Here is a 20,196-nt window from a genome sequence, read left to right as displayed (position 1 = left end):
GCTAATTTGAGAATAAATAAAAAATAATATAATTAAATAAAATATATATATTTATTTCGCACTTAACCCTTGTTCGACAGCATAATTTTAACACGTTACGATCGTACCGAGTGCAGGTTCAATCGTAAGCAATTGAATATAAAAGTTGAAACAAGTTAATTTAAAAGATTGAGCATCGCTTGCACGTTTGTAGCCTTGCAATGCAAATGCATGGAAGATTATCGAGGGCGTGTCCACTATGTAAATCGTGCAAGGACGTGAAATATTTATATTGGTGAAATCTTGAGATATCAAAAGATGGAGTCACGAAGGAAAGATTGAGGCACGACATTTTATTATCATTTTGTTTAAATTGAAGAAAGTAAATTTTTCATTATATCATTAAAAAAGAATTAATATGAGTAGTATTTTCAATGAAGGTTTGAATGGGTCTTCCTTTAAAATGCATTTCTCAGCACTAATAATTATTATGATATATAGAAAAAGAATGTGTTAAATGGTTTTTAGAAATCTCTAGTATTATCGCTCTTGAGCTTTGCCGAGATCGCCTGCTAGCTTACAACAATATACATTTTGAAAGTCTTTACCAAAATCTGCTTTTGTTATAAAATGGTTTAGTTTGACTTTAGCTAGCGCTTGCTACTCTTCAGGAACATCAAAGAATTATTAAATTTTGTAATACTGAAACAGATTTTATTTAAATGCTATTATATAATTATATTATTCATTTTTAATTACATTGCAAGAAAATGCCCCGAGGTATAGAAAAATAAAGCTTAACAATGAGATTATTATGCATATTCAGTAACATGATAATATAGTTGCTCACCTCTAATGGGACGTTGCAATTAAACATCGCACCGGGGCTTTGAAAGACTGGTTTTGGGAAATAAATTAAGTTCATCTTGAAATATGCACAAATTAATTTCAATAACGAAAGAAAGGGTAAAATATTGCTCCTGACGATAGTGAGAGAAGTGGCATCACCGCCTTTTAAACACCAAGTTCGAACATTTCGGTTGGCATAAGCTCCAGATATTTGGTTGCAAAAGGAGCCAGTGGAAGCAATTACGGTAAATGTGGTGTTTCTTGCACGTATAAATAAGGGGAAATATCAAGTGTTTAGTTCATAGGAGATAGAACAGAAGCAGGAAGTTCGGTTTTTACGTCAGGCTTGCAGCCAAGCATAAATTTAATTTAATGTCTAGGCATGTGAAAAGGCGGTAATAATGTAGTGCCTTACATTGAAGTGTATTTTCACGCTTGAATACCAGTTGTGGGAACTTCTACATGCGACGATTCATTAACCGTCATCATTAACCTTATGCGAGCTAACCATCAGGTAATTAAATGGGACTTCGAAAGTTTACAATGCAAGAGACTAAAACTTGTAAGATAATTTCAGAATTTAAACTTGTGAGAAATAATTTGTAGAATTGCACAGCATGATTCCATTCTAGAACGATAATTTTTGCGCTGATGCCTAAATAGCAGAAGGAATAAACGAATACCGGTGTTTTTTTGCTTAAAATTCAGATACGTAAGCCAGCACGTATATATATAATCTGCCCAGTCTAATATACCCAGAAACATAACACAAACTTCATAAATGTTCAACAATATAATAAAAAACCTTCATCATCGTTTACCGGAGATAAATAATATCTGCTTCACTGCTTCTGTTCTGCGTAGCATGAGTACCTGGTAACTATGACGTCATTAATAGTTTATAAAAAACTCGGGTAACAGGAATCAAAGTCAGATAGCAGCCCAGTGGCCTGAGGCTTGCCCGCACCTAGCTGGCCTGTACGAATATGTCCGACAAGACCGAGCATTAAATTAAATATGCTCGATTTTAAATATTCATATTTCTTCACAATATTATTGAAGTCGAATCAATGTAGTAGAAATTGCTACTAAATGCATAAAATTTTTATTTAATTATAGTAAAAATAAACTGAAGAAGCCGTTACACAGGCATGGTCTCTATACAAGGCCGTTCACAGTTTAATTGCACACATGTTTTGTAACTTTCATTATTATTCATAGGGTTGAGCAAGCATATATGTTCATATTATGTTTTAATGTTTTAAATTTACTACATTCATCATTCTTTTTACTAATTTTCACTAGATTTTATTTATTCCATGAATTGTAGAATATCTGGAGGACTTAGTTAGATCGGAGCTGAGTTTACACGCGTCTCTCGTTCATATTACATTATCGAATATACTCGCAAATTCAAATATAATAATGAAATCAATGTTAATTGATCTCAACATACTAGGAGCAGGCAATGAAAAGGCTAAATTTTGTTGCGCTAGTAGGATAAGAGATGTTGTCCAAGCTTTGTTCAGTTCAGTGTGTTCCAGACATCAGCTGGAGAAGGTGTTCACGAGAGTCTGTCTCAAGTACAAGAACGTGCAAAAGTGTCTTCACAATTCAGTTTGGTCGCTGCAAAAATGTCTGGAATGCTGTTTACTCTGATGGTGAGTGGACCGTAGAGAGTTTAAGCTGCTGCAGAGAAAGTGGTTTGTTATGATAATGAGGTAAAAGTTACGCGACTTTTTAAAACAAGACTCTTAATATATAGCCCGAGATTATCACCATGGAGTGAGAGATGCTGCTGTATTTATACAAAACAAACAGCGAATGTTCCCGCTATTTACACTGTATTATTATCAATGTTTTATTACTGGTGGGAATGCCTTGCAACCCCGACCATCAATATTTCTCATTCAGGGTATCTTGGAGCGTTTTCATTAGAAAAAGGTTATATTAATATATTATAATGCTCGCAATAGTCATGTTTCGCATTAATATAGAAAAATATTCAAAAGTTGAACAAAAGACTTAACTGCACGGTAGCATGGCCAGTAATTTAGACTGCAGCTCACTGGTGGCAGGGTGATTAATCACAGGTGAATTCTGGGAACCTCATCTCTCCCATGACGTATAGGTAATAATACACGAGCGGGATTTGTTGCAGGGGGGGGGGGTGTTGCATGAGCAACATTCATATTGATCATAATAATTTCATGCTGCATGATGAATTATTATCCCCCTCTGCTCTATCATCTAACAAATGAATAATAATATAACTGCTAGAGGTGGAAGCCCTGCGTGAGAAGCAGTTATCGTGTTCAAATTGTGTATAATAAGAAGCACACACGTAAAGGTGCGCCGCTATTGTTCCGGTTGGTCCAAGGTTGTAATGAATTCCTGGTAAGCAGGGTGTCTAACTCTTAGAATATAAGCTACTCTTAATCCGCGTTATAGGGAATATATCAGTAGTTTTGTTTCTTCTTGTTTATACGCAGATGAAAAACATTTCTTTGGAATGATTTGGATAGCTTATCTATGACGAGAGGCACACGTGCGAATAAAATAATTCCAATTTGTGATTCATTTTGTGATTCATGAGATATAGAATCTTTAAATGATGGATGATTAGAGCGGCCAAATGACGTCAGAAGCAGATTACGTACCAAATGCCCTTTTGACTCTCGCTAATTTCGAACGATAAATATAAATGCGTTACATTGATGGCAGCACAAAGGCTAATGCTTTGCTGATCACGATTTTGGAGAAATTGCTGACTCATAATATAATCATCGAATGCTACCTAGCATTTTTCGACATCGAAAAGCCCATCGCGACTCACAAAAACTACGTTATTCTCAGCTAGAAAATAAGCACAAGGATGCACGTGGGAAGTAAATGTTCTCTAATTGAAATTCAAACACAATAAAATCTGAGTTAAAATTATAGAAAAACAGAGACTTTTCTATACAATAGAATCCCCGAATTAAGGAACTCAAAGGATAAGTGTAAAGTTTGCTTATAAATATTTTTATTTAAATTAATTTTCAACCCAAAATAAGCAACAAAAACTTGAACGTTTTTCGAAAAAAAACTTAGTAATAATTAAAATGCTCACGCCTTTTAGCGAAACCGGCTGTGAACTCTCAGCAAGCAAGAGGTCGAGGCTACCCAATACCCATCTTATGTCTATTGGGCTGCATTCAACTATCAATTGAATTCTTTATGAACGAACAAATGAACAACATAAGAATCTTTACTTTCTTACATAAAATATAATAAAATTTACTTTTTAACTCTAGCGTTAATAGAGATTTACTTTATCAATGATAGGTGTTGCGGAGTCAAAACAAGACATCCTTTCTCTCAACATTAACTAATTAGGGTGAAAATCTCAACATTTGGGTTGACAGTTTTCGACATAGAAAATAACCCATAGTCATATCTAAATTAGTGTTGAAGTGTTTTACCGGGCAACATAAAAAATGTGAACATGAGAATTCTAAAGGAATACTTGTTGAACTGACAGCTTTATGCTAATCGTTATAGAGGGCATCGCTTTTAACAATGGTAACTACAAATTTTCTTATTAGGGTAATAATATGGTCCACGGTGGCATGACATATTGAGCACGCACTCCGTTATTGAGAAATGACTGGTTACTCTAGGTGAATGATTAAGAATTATTATCTCTTCTAAATGTGATCTAATTTCTACTGAATGTGACATTTATTTTAGTTCTTTCAGTGAAGGACTAATATCCATGTATATTCACTGTATTCATAATTATTACGTCAAAATCCCAGTTAACCTCAGAACGCGGATACGGAAACAAAACGATGTAAATGAGGACGTATTCATTTATCGCAGCATAAGAGTCACTAGAGTTGACGAGTTGACTGAAGGAAGCTAATCGCACATAAATTGAAATACAAGCAGTGGAATGATAATTGAACTTGATTAGGTTTGTGGTATCAATAGCTTAAATGTATTTGTGTTGGGAGGTTTTTACATTTTCTATGAAATGGCACATTATCGCTATGATGAGGCAGGAAACTTCCAAATTCAATTTACGCATCAGTCTTGTCATTTGACATAATTTAATAAAAATTCAAAAGATGACTCTAATTTCATCATCCGCCGTAAGAACTTCCGTAAATGACATGTTGCATCGCACGAGGAGGCAAATTTTTGCAAACTAATAAATTTGAACTACATTAGAATTGTGAATGGAATTAATGTTTTTGTTCAGGTGGTGATGCTGTCGATGGTGGCGAGCGCACCCGTGCCTCAGAACCGGGACTCTGAACTCATCACAGGGCCTGTACAGGTGAGGTTTTTTACCGTCAAGTTGCCTGCTTCCTACAGCCGTGCATGCGGTGACTGCTCCGTGACGTCATCTAACTGTTTAATGAATTTTTACCGTCAAGTTGCCTGCTCCCTACAGTCGTGCATACGGTGACTGCTCCGTGACGTCATCTAACTGTTTAATGACTTTTTACCGTCAAGTTGCCTGCTTCCTACAGCCGTGCATGCGGTGACTGCTCCGTGACGTCATCTAACTGTTTAATGATTTGTACTGCGTTTAAACAGATAGTGCCTAAGATACGCACCTAAATATAATATCCTATATATTATTGTTCGAATGAAAGTTTAATTTCATGGATTATTCTTAAGCTTTTTGTTCTGGAAATTCGCATCTGTCGTTTAATTGAGTGAAACACACTAGACACTACAGCATACTTACATATTCGTGTCTTTAGGTCCACCAGATCAAGTATTTTCTTACTACTTGTGTTTCATGATACAGAATTGTAGATGGTCATTGAAATATTTTCCATAGATGAAGTAACCAGGCAACGATTAGGAATTTCACGAAATTCTGTTCGTGATTACGACTACTATTCCGTCTATGTATGATTCCTGGACTGGAAGTAGTTTCAAAATTCGTATGGGTCCACTTAGACTTTAGTATAATGAAGTATTGTAGAATCGGTGATGAAGAATATGCCAGCTTTTGTAATGTTGTGCTTGAATTGTCTCTTAGAAGTTGAAGATCTGGGGCCCTGTCTTGAGACAAAATCTATCAAAAATGACGTTGAAGTTATCTAGTTGCTCATAAACATACTGTATAAGCAATTGGAGGCTCGAAACTCAAGAAACTGTAGAAGTCACTGCAACAATTGTGATGTTTTCACTGTCTTCGAGAAAATTTAGAAAATTATAATTAAAAAAAACACCTTTTTTTTTGGATGTAGTTAATCTGCAATAATACCGGACCAAAGCACCAGTACCACTCACCAGAAAAAGGACCGCTCATCTGACTGAATTATTAACAATTTATACTGTTTAAAAAAAGTCTTGTAAAATTTAAATACTTCATAAAATAATTAATAGAATTCTTTAAACTATAAAAATTTCAGCAGCCATGCAAATCAACGATAATATGAATAAAGCTAACAAAATTTATCTATTTACAATAAAAAAAACTTTCTGTCGTCGATACGTTATGATCATCCTCGGTACGTAAAATATAAATAGATTTAAAATTTCGTATGTCATTCCTGTGAAAACGTTTTCCGTGCAACAGTTCTCATTTTTTTCCAGCTCCCATCGTTCCCCGACAGCCTGGCGCTGCCAGGGGACGGCTCGGTCATCGGAGAAGTGCTCGTGTCGAGTCCAAACGTCGCGGTCAAGCGCAGCAAGAAAAAGTAAGCCAAATTTTGAAAAGAATTTTTGCCCTAGAAAACCTCGTGTACTAATAAAGCTTTACGTTTCATTGAACGACGTTCGGCGCTATGACTAAGAGAATATCATGATATAATGGTAATAATAATACGAGAACGATGTACGATCGAGAGATACATTGCGTAATTCAAGTGAAATGAATTTTGATGTAGATTTTGAAACTAAAATAAACTTCCTTAAGGTATATTTAATTTCCATGAGAATAATCTCATGCATCAGTGATACATTGTACGTTCAAAGGCTGTTCGAAGAATTAGACTTAAATTCTAAATAGATCTCAACTATGAAATTAATTTAACCGAACTTTTAACTATGGAAGGCCTTGCGGTTCTATGAATTTTTGGTACACTGCAAACTCAAATTTAACGTAAATGTTACTTTTATTACCACTTCCAACACATCTGGTCTCGATAAATAGTTTCAAATGCTCAAAAATAAAAATGTAATGCTCATAATATTGACGAGAAAACATGAAATCCACAATTTTTCGAGGTTTAATGTGAACAATTTGTTTTCAGCAAAGATAAGAGTCAGGCGAGCGGGCCGAGCTTCGCCGCCCGCACGAGTAGCGACACGGCACAGAACTTCATCGGTGACACGGTCTTCTTCAGCCAGCCGTCTGCAGTGATACAGACCTCGTAAATAGCCAGCATATTAGACCATCTCCGACGGTCTTCTTCAGCCAGCCGTCTGCAGTGATACAGACCTCGTAAATAGCCAGGATACTGGATAATCAGTTAGCCTATAATGCGATTTTTTTAGACCAACCAAATTCAGAAAATAATAAACCAGTGGCAAGATCAAAGCTGATTAAAAATGTTAAATTATCGTATTGTTTCATTGGAAAATAATGGAGCAGGATATATTTCAACACGCGCATGAGATGGCTTGACTGCATCGCTTGAACAAAAAGCTATGATCTGAGAAATTTCGAGCAAAAATTTCACATCTACACTTGCTCTGTGCTTCATATGATTTGGGTGACGTTGTAAGTAGTTTTAGCGTGCACATTTAACGTGAAACTAACATCTCGCCTCCTACTTTATTTCATTCTCTCTGAAGAATCTTTTTCCAGTTCCATTTTCAACTCCAGTCAAGAACTGAACTTGGTTTCTTCCTATTACAACATAAATATATTATAAGTAAAAATTGTTAATACAAGAACTAAGTGAGACCAAAATCTAGCTATTGTGATTGTTACTCGAGGGCAGAATTTATACATCTGTGAATCGAATTATCAATTTAAATTCTCGATAATATGTATTCCAAATTTATTCATTACCCTTCAGTTAAAAATTCGTAGAATAGAACATGCTTGTAATTCTGTTAATTGTGTTGAGGTTTCAATTATAAGCATAAAAATTTTTGTGGTGACCAAGGGCGAAAAACTTTAATTAAGTCACTTGGTTTATTAAATACATGTAAAAGTTGCGTTAAGGTCCAAATTATCGTTTAATCAAGTTCGACATACGTTAATCAATCATATGAAAATAGGCAAGATGCGTCGTGCAGTTAAAACATTCAAACTTTGCTCAGCAAATTATTATTTTAATAAAAAATACAATATGTTTGACGTACTAATGAGATATTACCAGACAATGTACATTTTCTATTTTTTACAGTGGTATTTAGTAGAAAAATATGTACAATGAGTACNAATAGATAATATAGAATACATATAACTCCTTCAAACGAGCAAAACCCCTTAGATGCACTATAAAAAATCCCTGAGAGAATGCAATGAGTTCCTTGTCAAAAATCCTCCATAAAAGGAACTGCTTCGGGTCGTGTAGGAAGTCTTTGGAGGAGCTTCCCTTTGGCACAGCCTTTGTTACAGAGACAAAGACCAGGACGTGCATCCTTCGTTACAGGAACTACACGCTCGCACAAAGGAGCGTACGCTCTTCAGAGGCTGCCATTATAGCCTCCTCACAGAGATTAAACAAATTCGCTTCATTATTCAGGAGACGAAAAGCAACACAGAGTTTACTCTCTCTTAGAAAGAAAGTCGGTGATGTACGCTAAAAAACGATGTGAACTAATGTCGAAATGTGGCTTCTATTTTAAGTGATAAAAGTGCGAGGAGAAAAATTGTCGGCAAAGGACGATGGTCGAATAACCAACTTTCTTAAGAAAGCAGTTTGCTATCTGTGTTAGTTATGGCTTTTAATCAAGTTTATCTACTTATTAATTTATCCATTCAGGCTCGAATAAAATAATTGGTTCAAATTCTTACTGCTCTTGTCACTCTGATTCTCATTTGTTTCAATAGCGTTCTTCTTTTAGTCTGAATCCACGCGAATTCGTGTGCGCTAAGTTTTCTAGTACCGCGTTACAGAAGAATAAGGCGCAGTCCGCAGCCCTTAAAGAGTTATCGATGTTTGCTGTCTATTAGTTGTGTGCTAACTGGGGAACTAATTTTATGAGATGGGGAATTTGAATAGATTTAATGATTTTCTTCTGGTACAAAATACCACAAATTTTTTTTGCGCTGAACATTATATGTTCAAGATAAAGTCATGAGTGACTATATGTTTGATAATCATTAGAGGAACAAATTATTCATACAAGTAAATAATTCTGGCAGTTCAGTGTTAATCCAAATCACAATGGTGGACTGGACGTAATTTGCTCATAAACTACATGGAATGACACTCGGGGAAACTCTAAAGAGGTAGAAAAATCCACCCTAATAGAAAAATCATCAATAGAACCGTAAAATACTGAGTAACGATCATGAGATACTGAGTAACGATCAATTGAACGGCCGTTACCTATCCGAACACGGCACAGAAATAATTCCCAAAGGTAATTCCCCCGCTTTTTTGAAGTTCAGAACTTGGGCGCACGCTAAAACAGGGCCTCTGAACACATGTTTGCTTTCACCGCTCGAGATGATCGTCGACACACATATGGTCGGTCGCCGTCTGATCTTACGCACGATTGGCAGCTGGAAAGATTTGCCGGCCAGTAATGCAGGCGCTGAAAATAGCTCATCGCGAAGAGAGGAAAAATGTGAAGCGGCAATGGGGGCTGTATTTCGAATACGCACGAAGAGAGGAAAAATGTGAAGCGGCATTGGGACACTATTTCGAATACGCACGAAGAGAGGAAAAATGTGAAGCGGCATTGGGACAGTATTTCGAATACGCATTTTTGCTGAGGCTAAATTACGCTGGAACCTAGATGACGATAGTTAAACTAGTAATAAAGTAATCGAATGAAATGAACCAATCACATAAATGATTAGGGATAATCTGCTTCAATATATTGTTCTTTTAGCTTCGCCTTAATAGATTGTTATAATTACAATATTAATAGCCTAACACACGATCATGTAAAATATTGCATCAACAAACATTATTGTTATACGGTTTATTTTGCCAACCGTTTGTCAAATCAAATAATAATCATGTAACAAAAAATCGTTTGACTAAATTGAATCCTAAGTAAATTCATTCATGTAATCAAAATTGAAATGCATTGAAAAATGATTTATTCATATAAACCTAAAGAAAAAAGCATTATGCAAACAAATAAGTCATTCAAAGGAACGAAGTAAATGAGATCTTATATGAAATAGAATTTTTTACCTCATAAGCTCATTCTGCGACGCCGCTTTGATGTGCGAATCGTAATACATTATCTGTGACATCGATCACGTCTCAATGTTTTCACCGCAGCACAGAGCAATACTGATGCGGCCAAATATTCCCAGACTTATTTCTTTTGACTTATACAAGTGAGGTAAACAGCTGTGAAGATGCGGCCAAATATTCCCAGAGTTATTTCTTTTGACTTATACAAGTGAGGTAAACAGCTGTGAAGATGCGGCCAAATATTTCCAGAGTTATTTCTTATGACTTATACAAGTGAGGTAAACAGCTGTGAAGATGCGGCCAAATATTTCCAGACTTATTTCTTATGATGTCTTCAAGAATGAAGGAATCACTTTAACGAAGAAGCCAGGCGTCGAAGGTTGCACATCAGCACAACGAAGGCTGTGCAGAAAATCCTGGTATTGTTGCCTAATAGCATCTTAAGGACCTAAGTAGGTCAATACTAAAAAAAATTGAAAACCAGATTAATCACGTTATTATCGGTTAGGATCCGCAAACATAAAGAAACATCAGAGCCCGTACTTTAAAGCTTGTTTTGCATATCGCTGCTGTTGGATTACATAGGTTTTTTGAAATCAAGTAAGGGAGTTTACCCGTGGGAAATCACATAGCCAGCTTTTGGTCTCCCCTTTCGTTGTTTGAAGTTCAGCAGCCAAGTTGACGTGATCCACATCTTTTTGGCGAACATGCATTTTTAATGGAAGCAATAAAACATGTAGGTATCTTTTATTCCTGATGTCAAACATGTTCATATATTACCTTATGTTTTGTTTTTATCTTAAATATTTGTAGAGTCTCTTTTAGATTTATATTACATAATATGATTGATACATTGAGTTTTGAAGTGTATGCATGCTATGGCTAAAATACCGACTGACGTTAATTGCAACAGCAACGACTGGCTGCAAACAATCAACTGCCATTTCATATTTCTGGTCTTTATAGAAGTATAGAGTTTCTGTTTATAAATAAAAAGTTACTGCCATTATTTACCTCACCATACGACGTGCATCTAACAGACGCAGCGTTACCTATGTCACCATACGACGTGCATCTAACAGACGCTGCCGTTACCTACGTCACCATACGACGTGCATCTAACAGACGCTGCCGTTACCTACGTCACCATACGACGTGCATCTATAGGAACATACCTACGTCACCGTTACACACGCTGCCGTTATTATTCGTAACCCACTGACAAGTATCTGACGTCGTAACGGGTTAACGTGTATGATCTCAGGTATGAGATCCAGCTCTGAGACGTTCATCAATATGTACTAACTTGAAATAGATCCTGATGTCTGACGAGTCTTCATTAGATAGATCCTGACTCCATCAGCCAATCACTTGTCGCTTTTCAAGCTAAATCCACCAATCAGAGATGAGCAATCGGCCGCTACGTGTACTTGAGCGAGTTTTGATAACACGGCTCCTGCAACGCCTTAGGTAAATAATGAATAATGAATTATCGGGAAGGATCGTCAGCGGTGAATACTGCGGGATGAAATTTGTAATGGGGGTTAATTTCAGATCAAATTCAGTTTCTACAAAATTTCTTGAAGCAGACAGCAGGCAATGAAAAATTTACTTATGTTCTAAAATTAAGTCTTGATCACACTATTTTCTTGGAATTGTCATTGTATACGAAAATGAGTGAATGAAAATATTTTAAAAACGTCGAAGAATCACACTTCGCGATCATTCGATCAATCGGTTACGTTACATGTAACTACAACCAAAACCTAGATAATATTTCCTAGAATTTCTATAATTTAGTATAATTTATTTCTATAATTCATATTGTCTGAAGCCGATACTATTAACGGAACAAACAAATAAGAACAAACACATACAAAATTAGGCATGCATTTGACATATGAAATCATAAACTTGTCTTCCGCATGAGTTCGGTCTGCTAGACGGTGGCAATAATTACCCTGAAGTTTAATATGAATATCCCTGAAGTTGAAATCTGTTCAGATTAGTTAGTGAAGCCTTTATAAGCTCCAATGTATAAGACAGGCTCGCAACTAAGCCTGCACAAACTTTCCCGGAGCTTTTGGTATTTAAAATAATTAAACGCGGGCTAGATTGCTACGGAGGAACAGCTTTTGTTCTGCACCGGCATCTTGGATGGCAATTTGATATGCAATATGTACTAACACTGAAATTTTTATTTGTTATACATCTGTGGAATTTTGAGGAGCGAGGGAAATAGCAACATGTAGCATAAAATATTTTCAAAATTAACAATACTAATAAGTTGAACAACTAAACCAATGACTTAATACGTCTAGAATTCATTTTATTGTTATATTTATGCGTTCTTGTGCATGAAGCATTGACGAAAAAAAAGAAAAGATAAACATGAATGATAAAAGAAAAATTATAAGTATAATTGAATGAGTAATTTTAGACAATATCTTAATGTCCAGGAAGTAGCAGCCTGCTATAGGACTCGCTATCAATCGAGAAACATTGTAAAGAAGCTCCGATTGGTGAAACTGAAACCAGACCAAAATTGCTTCTCAAAGCGGCACGCTGACCTTTACAGGAAAGTTTGAAGCCTCGAGGAAGCTGTTACAAACTTGCCCCTTTAGTGAAGTTGTCTGGAGACACTAGCCTTGCAGCGCCCCAAAGTTGCACGAGTGAAGTGTTTTGCATTCACTTCATTCGAGAAGATTCGCATTGCACTGAGTATGCCTCAAATTCTCGGCAAAAGTTACGGTTTGTTCAATAGAGTTCCAAGGAAAAGTCAGTTTTTTATCATAAATAGTACAAAACAATATTCAGAAAAGTACAAAACAATATTCGTTCAGGCTGAGAATTGATGTGCTGATGCCGAAAATTGATGTGAATTGATGTGATTGAATATTGATGTGAAAATCCGAAAGCATTGTTGAGAAATGCAATTTTATGACTGCTCGTCTGAACTACTTGATTTATTTTCGTTACAATTGTTGGCATGTAGAGACGTATAAATCCTTGAGTATGGTGGTTTTCGACAACACCTAATTTATTCCAATCTTTTTATGATGTTTCTACCTATTTCTCACGCGGTAGGAGCGATCAATCTAAGTTTTCATTTTGTTTATTTCAGTTTTTTACGTGTGTTTGCTGCTGCTTTGATATGGTCGTGGCAGACTTCAATATTGGTTCGGGACTTTGCTTTTCCTGTGGAGTGACCACTTTGGTGCTCCTTCCAATTGATGATCACGAATATTCCTAACCTTATGAAGAAAAAATGAGTTCTCCGTTTAACTTGAGTTCTCTGGTTTCATAGTAGTCTGCCCTGCTCGCTTCTTTTCCTATTTAACCGAATAATACTTTTCTTTATAAAGACTAAGTGCAAATTATCAAGTGACTGAAAGGTCAGCCTTACACTGAAGCTTAAATTAATATTTGTAACAAAAGGATGCTTACTACAGATATTAATTTTTTTTTACAGTTACGTACAGTGCGGGCGTTCATTCACTGAAAGCGGCGCGTCTACATTAATACCTAAAAATGCTATATAGTTCTCTAAGCTCCTGTCTTTCGCGACGTAAGGTTAAAAGGAATTTTCTCAAGCGTAAGGAAGTCTTGACTGAGTTTCGTACTATAGGTTTATTTAAAGTATGCTTTAGTTTCCAAGACTGGCGCTGAAATTCACGAAATCATACCACGGTTTAAAAAAAAAGACGGATTCATGATTGCCAGAAAATTTATGAATCTGTTATTGAGAACATGCGTTAACACTACTACAAATATGATTATTTTAAATGAGGCAGACAAGTGTATAGAAAATAACTATAAGCACTTGTTTTTTTGGATTCTTATCATCTTATCAGGATGAGGTTTGGTGGGTGAAAGATCCGTCAATCTGTACCACTCAGAGTAATGAACGGGTCACATTGACCAAATAATAAAAACACTTAAAAAGTGACTCACGCCAAGAGAATGACCACAGAACTGGCGTAGCACTGATACCAAAATTTTTTAGTCAAACTGGGTCAGGATCACCCACACTGGGGCAGAAATATCGCCTCTCCGGGCGCATGTAACGCTGCTCCACGAGAGGGAAATATAACAATTTTAAAATTGTATATTGTATATATTTTTATACAATTGTAAAAGTATAGAAAATTTTATAATTGTATATTATATTGTATATAAAGTATAGACGATCGAGTTCACAGTTCAACGAATTTCTGTTGTATCTACAAAATTACTTCGCGAAGCTTGCTTCATAAAGGACTCGGAAATAACGAAATATTGCAACTTGAATTGTATGAAACTACTGGTTATAAAACCGTTATTATTTTATCGCTACCAAAATTAAAATCATATTCATCGTCTCTCAAATTAACATCAAGATCGACCGAAGATTCTAAGCGCCTTCTTTGAAGCGCCTTTCAAACTCTCGAAATTGTGAACATGTGAAGTATGACCTAGGAATAACAAATTTAATAGATACTTTCTACCAAAGTAAACTTCTCATAATTAAATTATGAATATCCATACTGACAATAGCAAAAAAATATCACCATCCTCCGCCATAATTTCTGTTAATATTGTTGTCTCATGTAGGAAATGAATGGGCCTTTTGGGCCTTATCGTGTGAAATATCGAGTTTCAATGACGCTATAAATTATGCTCACTTGAGAGATCTATTGATAGCTATAGGCTATTGATATCCTATAGATTTATCGAGCAGTCGCGCCATAAACGGCGAGGGAATATCGCGCTTTATGTCACCCCGAGACTACGGATTTCCCGTTGCCTTCAAATTTCACTCCATCGCCTTTAAAGACAATTTTTCAATGTTACTACGCATGCACTAAAGGCAAAATAGCCATTTTCAAACCGTTTTATAACCACAATGCATATGCACTAAATCCACAATGCACATATGACACTAAATAAATTGGTGAGAAATAAAAAGGAAAATGTAGCTGTGCCGCTAAATTAAATGATTGGGTAAACATTTACGCGTATTGTAGTCTCCTTTGAATTCAATTTCGTAACTTTTAGAATAAATATTTTTAAAATTGATATCAACATTAAATAGTTCTTATCATATTTCCAAGCTTTTCATCGTAATTACTTTTTATGTAGACAGAATGGCGGCGCACGTTAAACAAATATATACAATAAATTAAAACGGTTTGCAATTTATTGTTGAAAAACCGTCTGAAGATTTTAAGATGTGGCGATCTATAATATAGGTTCAACCGAAGGTATTTCTTTCGGCTGGAATGTATGAAGCAACAGGACTTAATTAATTTCATTACCATTAATTTACCGAACTTTAAAGCATTTTAAGCTCACAGAATTTCTCCATATAATCCCACATAAAATGTCAAAGTCAAAAGTCTTAAATAAATACAATCAATTCAAACGGCTTGCAATTTAATAATGAAAAACAGCCAGAAGATTTTACGATTTGGTGTCCTAAAATATAGGTTCAACCGAAGGTATTTCTTTCGGCTGGAATGTATGAAGCAACAGGACTGAATAGGAGGAAACAGACAACAACTTGACTCATGTATTTTCTCGATTAATTTAAAAAATGAGATTATAGGTACACTGCCTCACAATTTAAATTCTTAACAGGATTTTTGTATCGAAAGAATATCGTGGAAATTTTTTTAGCAAGTTTTGATTAATACCTAGACTTCTTCATCCCACTCAAGCACGAACGAAACACAAAACCTGCGGAAATTTCCGATTAAATAATTTTCACAATCAAATTCGTTCCATTGATTCGTTGAGATATCTGAAATTAATTTTATTCAAATTTCATTACCATTAATTTACCGAACTTTAAAGCATTTTAAGCTCACAGAATTTCTCCATATAATCCCACATAAAATGTCAAAGTCAAAAGTCTAGAATTTTTAATTTCCATCTAGTGCCATGGAATCGCTAGACATGACATAGCAACTAACGATTCATTATCCTTTTAACGGTAAAACCAGAGTTGTTGGGTGACGCTTGTTACGCGATAATACTCGAAACGTTTAAAATAAAAAAATTAGAGAAATCCACTGCATGCTTCGTGCTATGTCGAAAGAATAAAATAGACGATTTGAAATGTTATAGCGGCGCTAAACGAGACGAGTATAGGAAATGAACGTATAGCAACTCGATGGTAATTAAGTAGGGGGGAGAGAGCTGTAGCTTAGTAGCTTAGCGCTCACGTGGTATGACGCTCATATGATATGGCGCTCATATGGTATGGCACGCATGTGATATGGCGCTCACGTGGTATGACGCTCATATGATATGGCGCTCATATGGTATGGCGCGCATGTGATATGGCGCTCATATGGTATGGCGCTCATATGATATGGCGCGCATGTGATATGACGCTCATATGATATGACGCTCATATGATATGGCGCGCATGTGATATGGCGCTCATAAGATGTGTATAAGAGACAGGANTACAAGCTGCTCACAGCGGTGCAGTCAACTGTCAGCTGTAACATGTGTATGAAATACAAGCTGCTCACAGCGGTGCAGTCAACTGTCAGCTGTAACATGTGCATGAAACACAAGCTGCTCACAGCGGTGCAGTCAACTGTCAGCTGTAACATGTGTATGAAATACAAGCTGCTCACAGCGGTGCAGTCAACTGTCAGCTGTAACATATGTATGAAACACAAGCTGCTCACAGCGGTGCAGTCAACTGTCAGCTGTAACATATGTATGAAATACAAGCTGCTCACAGCGGTGCAGTCAACTGTCAGCTGTAACATATGTATGAAATACAAGCTGCTCACAGCGGTGCAGTCAACTGTCAGCTGTAACATATGTATGAAATACAAGCTGCTCACAGCGGTGCAGTCAACTGTCAGCTGTAACATGTGTATGAAATACAAGCAACTGTCAGCACAAGCTGCTCACAGCGGTGCAGTAATAATCTCTTATGGGCCATATAAAAGATGTTGAGGTACTTGTCAATTACTTGCTTCGACGTGATCGCGTTGATACAATTCCTAGTATGACACGACTGGACTATAGTCTCGCGTGTATGCAAATGCTTGTAGGTTACTCTATGGCCGAAAAGCAGTGACGGTTCAAATATATGTATTATGTATTTTCACTTTAATGTATGTATTTTTATTTGTTGCTCAATGAGAAAGAAAAAATTGTTGGGCTTGGAAAAACGTATGGTAGGATGTCAGTTTAATTAGCAGGAGGTAATAAGGAGTAATCCTTGAATGTTATTCGCATTCTTACATGTACGCAACAAATGGGTGAGTCGAACTTGCCTAAAATGTGGAACTAAACCTCGTCCAGGAATTTATGATCCACCTCGGCAATATACGGCCAAGGCGTGGAGATAAGCGCCGTACATTCACGGGATGACAGGCAAGAGCTTTTATCGTCACGGTAATATCACTTCATCAATCATTAATAACGTCCTTATTATGTTGGAAAATATATCGGCTTTGCGAATCTTTATTTATTTTGCATCGATGTATACTTAACGTAACCTCGGTTTTGTATAAATTTCTTTAGAAAGTACCTTCGTTTAGCATCCTTTCGCATAAAAACAGCGTATCTAAAACGCAATTGCCAATGAATTGAGACTCGTAGCAAGCACATCATATGCCATCATTTTACGAGCAAGTTCAAGCTGGCAGAAATTAAGACGTTAGACCAGTATTAAACGCTCTGTATTTACTGCCAGCGAGAGCGAGCTTGCTGACATTTACCTCAGCTTCTTTGGCATCCCACAATCTGCTACCTTTTGTCCTATCATGTCGTCTGATCCCACATCCACGCCGGAGATTGCGGTAAACAGAATAGCGAAAAGCAGCAAAAAAGGAAATTACCCAATGTTATATTTCATTTTAAGACCACGTGAACGGTCTCGGTGTGGCTGCGTACCCGGATCTGTCTTTGCAACAAAAATATTGTAAAGTAAAATGCATATGATTGAGCGGAGACAGGAAAACAGCAGAAAGAGATGTTCCTGCACTATACGCAACACTTGAATAAAGCACATAACTGTTGGAAAATATTACAAGAAAAACGTCGGATTTGCATTACAATAAACAATGTATTCGAAAAGTGTTCAGTATGATGGTGGAGTCCTTAGGATTGCATCTTCATTTCACTAAGTGAACCGAAATCTGGAAAAAATGTAAATTGAAATTTGAACCTAAGCTTATAGTTCTGCCAAACTATTCTATGAGACGAAGACGTCAGTTACAATTGTATTTTTTCCGTTACATTTCCTCAAACTCCACGGACATTGAGTTGTATATTTAAGTTACAAATCAATCAGTTCGCGTTGGACAAGACATTCTGTCTTGAGATTTTTCTTTCTTCAAATTCACCGCAAAACGTTTTTGAATTTGCAAAATATATTTTAAATGAATGTTAACGGTATAGCTTTTGAAACTAATTAGTTTTCATATGAACCATGCTCAATTATGGTTCATATGAAAACTCATCGATTAGTTTTCATATGAACCATGCTCATAGCAATGACTAGCGGGGTTTGCGATAAAATAATAACAATAATTGATAAAATTTATTGATGAGAACTGCATGGCTTACAAGGTTAGTCAAGAGAAAAAGTTATGCGCGACGGGGGCTCGATNAGCTGTCTCTTATACACATCTAGATGTGTATAAGAGACAGGGTAGAAGTGTGTTAAATATTGATTATAAGATTTGTAGCAGACAGACAGACAAACAAGAAGTGAAGTTAAAGAGAAGTGTTGTAATAATAAAAGAGATATAACCCCCATTTCAAGCAAGTATCACATTGGGATTTTCAAGGACGGGCGATAATTTCTGTGAACTATTGGAACGGAACGAAGTTAGCACTCGCCTGCTTTGTATATTTCGAATATCTCACGGTTTACTCAAATGTTACACGTGAAACTTTATTAACATATTCCTATTTGACTCCAGTAAATTGAGTCAGTAAATTTCCAGTTTGATCTGGCATGGAGTAAATTGCGGCTTACAGCTGGCATATATATCACGATGAATTAGGCTCATTGAATAATTCATTGGCAATGATTTTCAAAGAGTTCGTTATAGCTCATATCGCGTTCGTTAAGTAGCTCCTGGAGGAGCGAATGCAATGGATCTTATTTGCATAACTGCCATAATTTGCATCGTTAAGGTTGCAGGAGTCCTCGTATTTAATGGAGCTTCCAGGAATATTTACTAGCGGAACTGCAATATGACACGTGGGTTGTGAACTTCACCTTCAGAAAATTATATTGAAAGTGAAGAAAAAGTGAGATATTTGTGAAAATTAAAAATTCAATGAGAAAATCTGTAGAAGACGCATGACTATCAATTTATGGCTAACATTGTGTATGGTTAGTACTGTTAGAAATTTCCGTATTTCTTGAATCGTCCAAGTTGACGATCCTTTTTACAACACTTCTCTTTAACTTCACTTCTTGTTTGTTTGTCTGTCTGTCTGCTACAAATCCTATAATCGATATTTAACACACTTTTACCTGTCCAATCGATCTGAAATTTGACACACTTGCATTAAGTTGGAGACAATGCATGAATCAAGTGACAGAATAAATAATTTTTAAAATAAGATTTTTTTGTCAATATTAAAAAAAAGTAAAAATAATTTTGTCAGCTACAAATCTTATTATCGATATTTAACACACTTCTACCTGTCCAATCGATCTGAAATTTTGCACATTTGCTTAAAGTTAGGGAAAATGCATGAATCAGTTGACAGAATAAATTATTTTGAAAGTTTACAAAATTTTGATATTTTAAAAAATTTTTGATAAATAATTTTTTTTAATATTTGAAAATAAAACTAGAAATTCATTGTACATGTGTAACATCAAAGACACTGGATTTTTCAGAAGTGTTGTCTTTAAAAAGTAATTTTAAACGCATATTATTACAACACTTCTCATTAACTTCACTTCTTGTTGTTTGTTTGTCTGCTACAAATCTTATAATCGATATTTAACACACTTCTACCTGTCCAATCTATCTGAAATTTTGCAGACTTG

The 20,196-nt window shown here is 35.9% G+C and overlaps 1 protein-coding gene across 1 annotated transcript; it reads left to right on the top strand.

The window, feature by feature from the left end:
- Window positions 1-2,352: 2,352 nt before the first annotated feature.
- LOC108678402 lies at window positions 2,353-7,840 on the top strand. Its single transcript, XM_018166817.2, has 4 exons — window positions 2,353-2,489; window positions 5,075-5,152; window positions 6,430-6,533; window positions 7,089-7,840. The coding sequence occupies exons 1-4, from the start codon at window positions 2,463-2,465 to the stop codon at window positions 7,210-7,212; spliced, it is 333 nt and encodes a 110-aa protein (XP_018022306.1). The 5' UTR covers window positions 2,353-2,462; the 3' UTR covers window positions 7,213-7,840.
- The last annotated feature ends 12,356 nt before the right edge of the window (window positions 7,841-20,196 follow it).

This window comes from Hyalella azteca, unplaced genomic scaffold, assembly GCF_000764305.2.
Source record: "Hyalella azteca isolate HAZT.00-mixed unplaced genomic scaffold, Hazt_2.0.2 contig16722, whole genome shotgun sequence".
Taxonomy (NCBI): Eukaryota; Metazoa; Arthropoda; class Malacostraca; order Amphipoda; family Hyalellidae; genus Hyalella; species Hyalella azteca.
This window is presented reverse-complemented; position numbering and strand designations above follow the sequence as displayed.

Bases quoted from the DNA above. Each gene is read 5' to 3' on its own strand.
- LOC108678402 (XM_018166817.2), top strand. From the start codon at position 2,463: ATGTCTGGAATGCTGTTTACTCTGATG. The intron at 2,490-5,074 runs GTGAGTGGACCG...GTTTTTGTTCAG, and splicing joins GAATGCTGTTTACTCTGATG to GTGGTGATGCTGTCGATGGT. The intron at 6,534-7,088 runs GTAAGCCAAATT...ATTTGTTTTCAG, and splicing joins GTCAAGCGCAGCAAGAAAAA to CAAAGATAAGAGTCAGGCGA.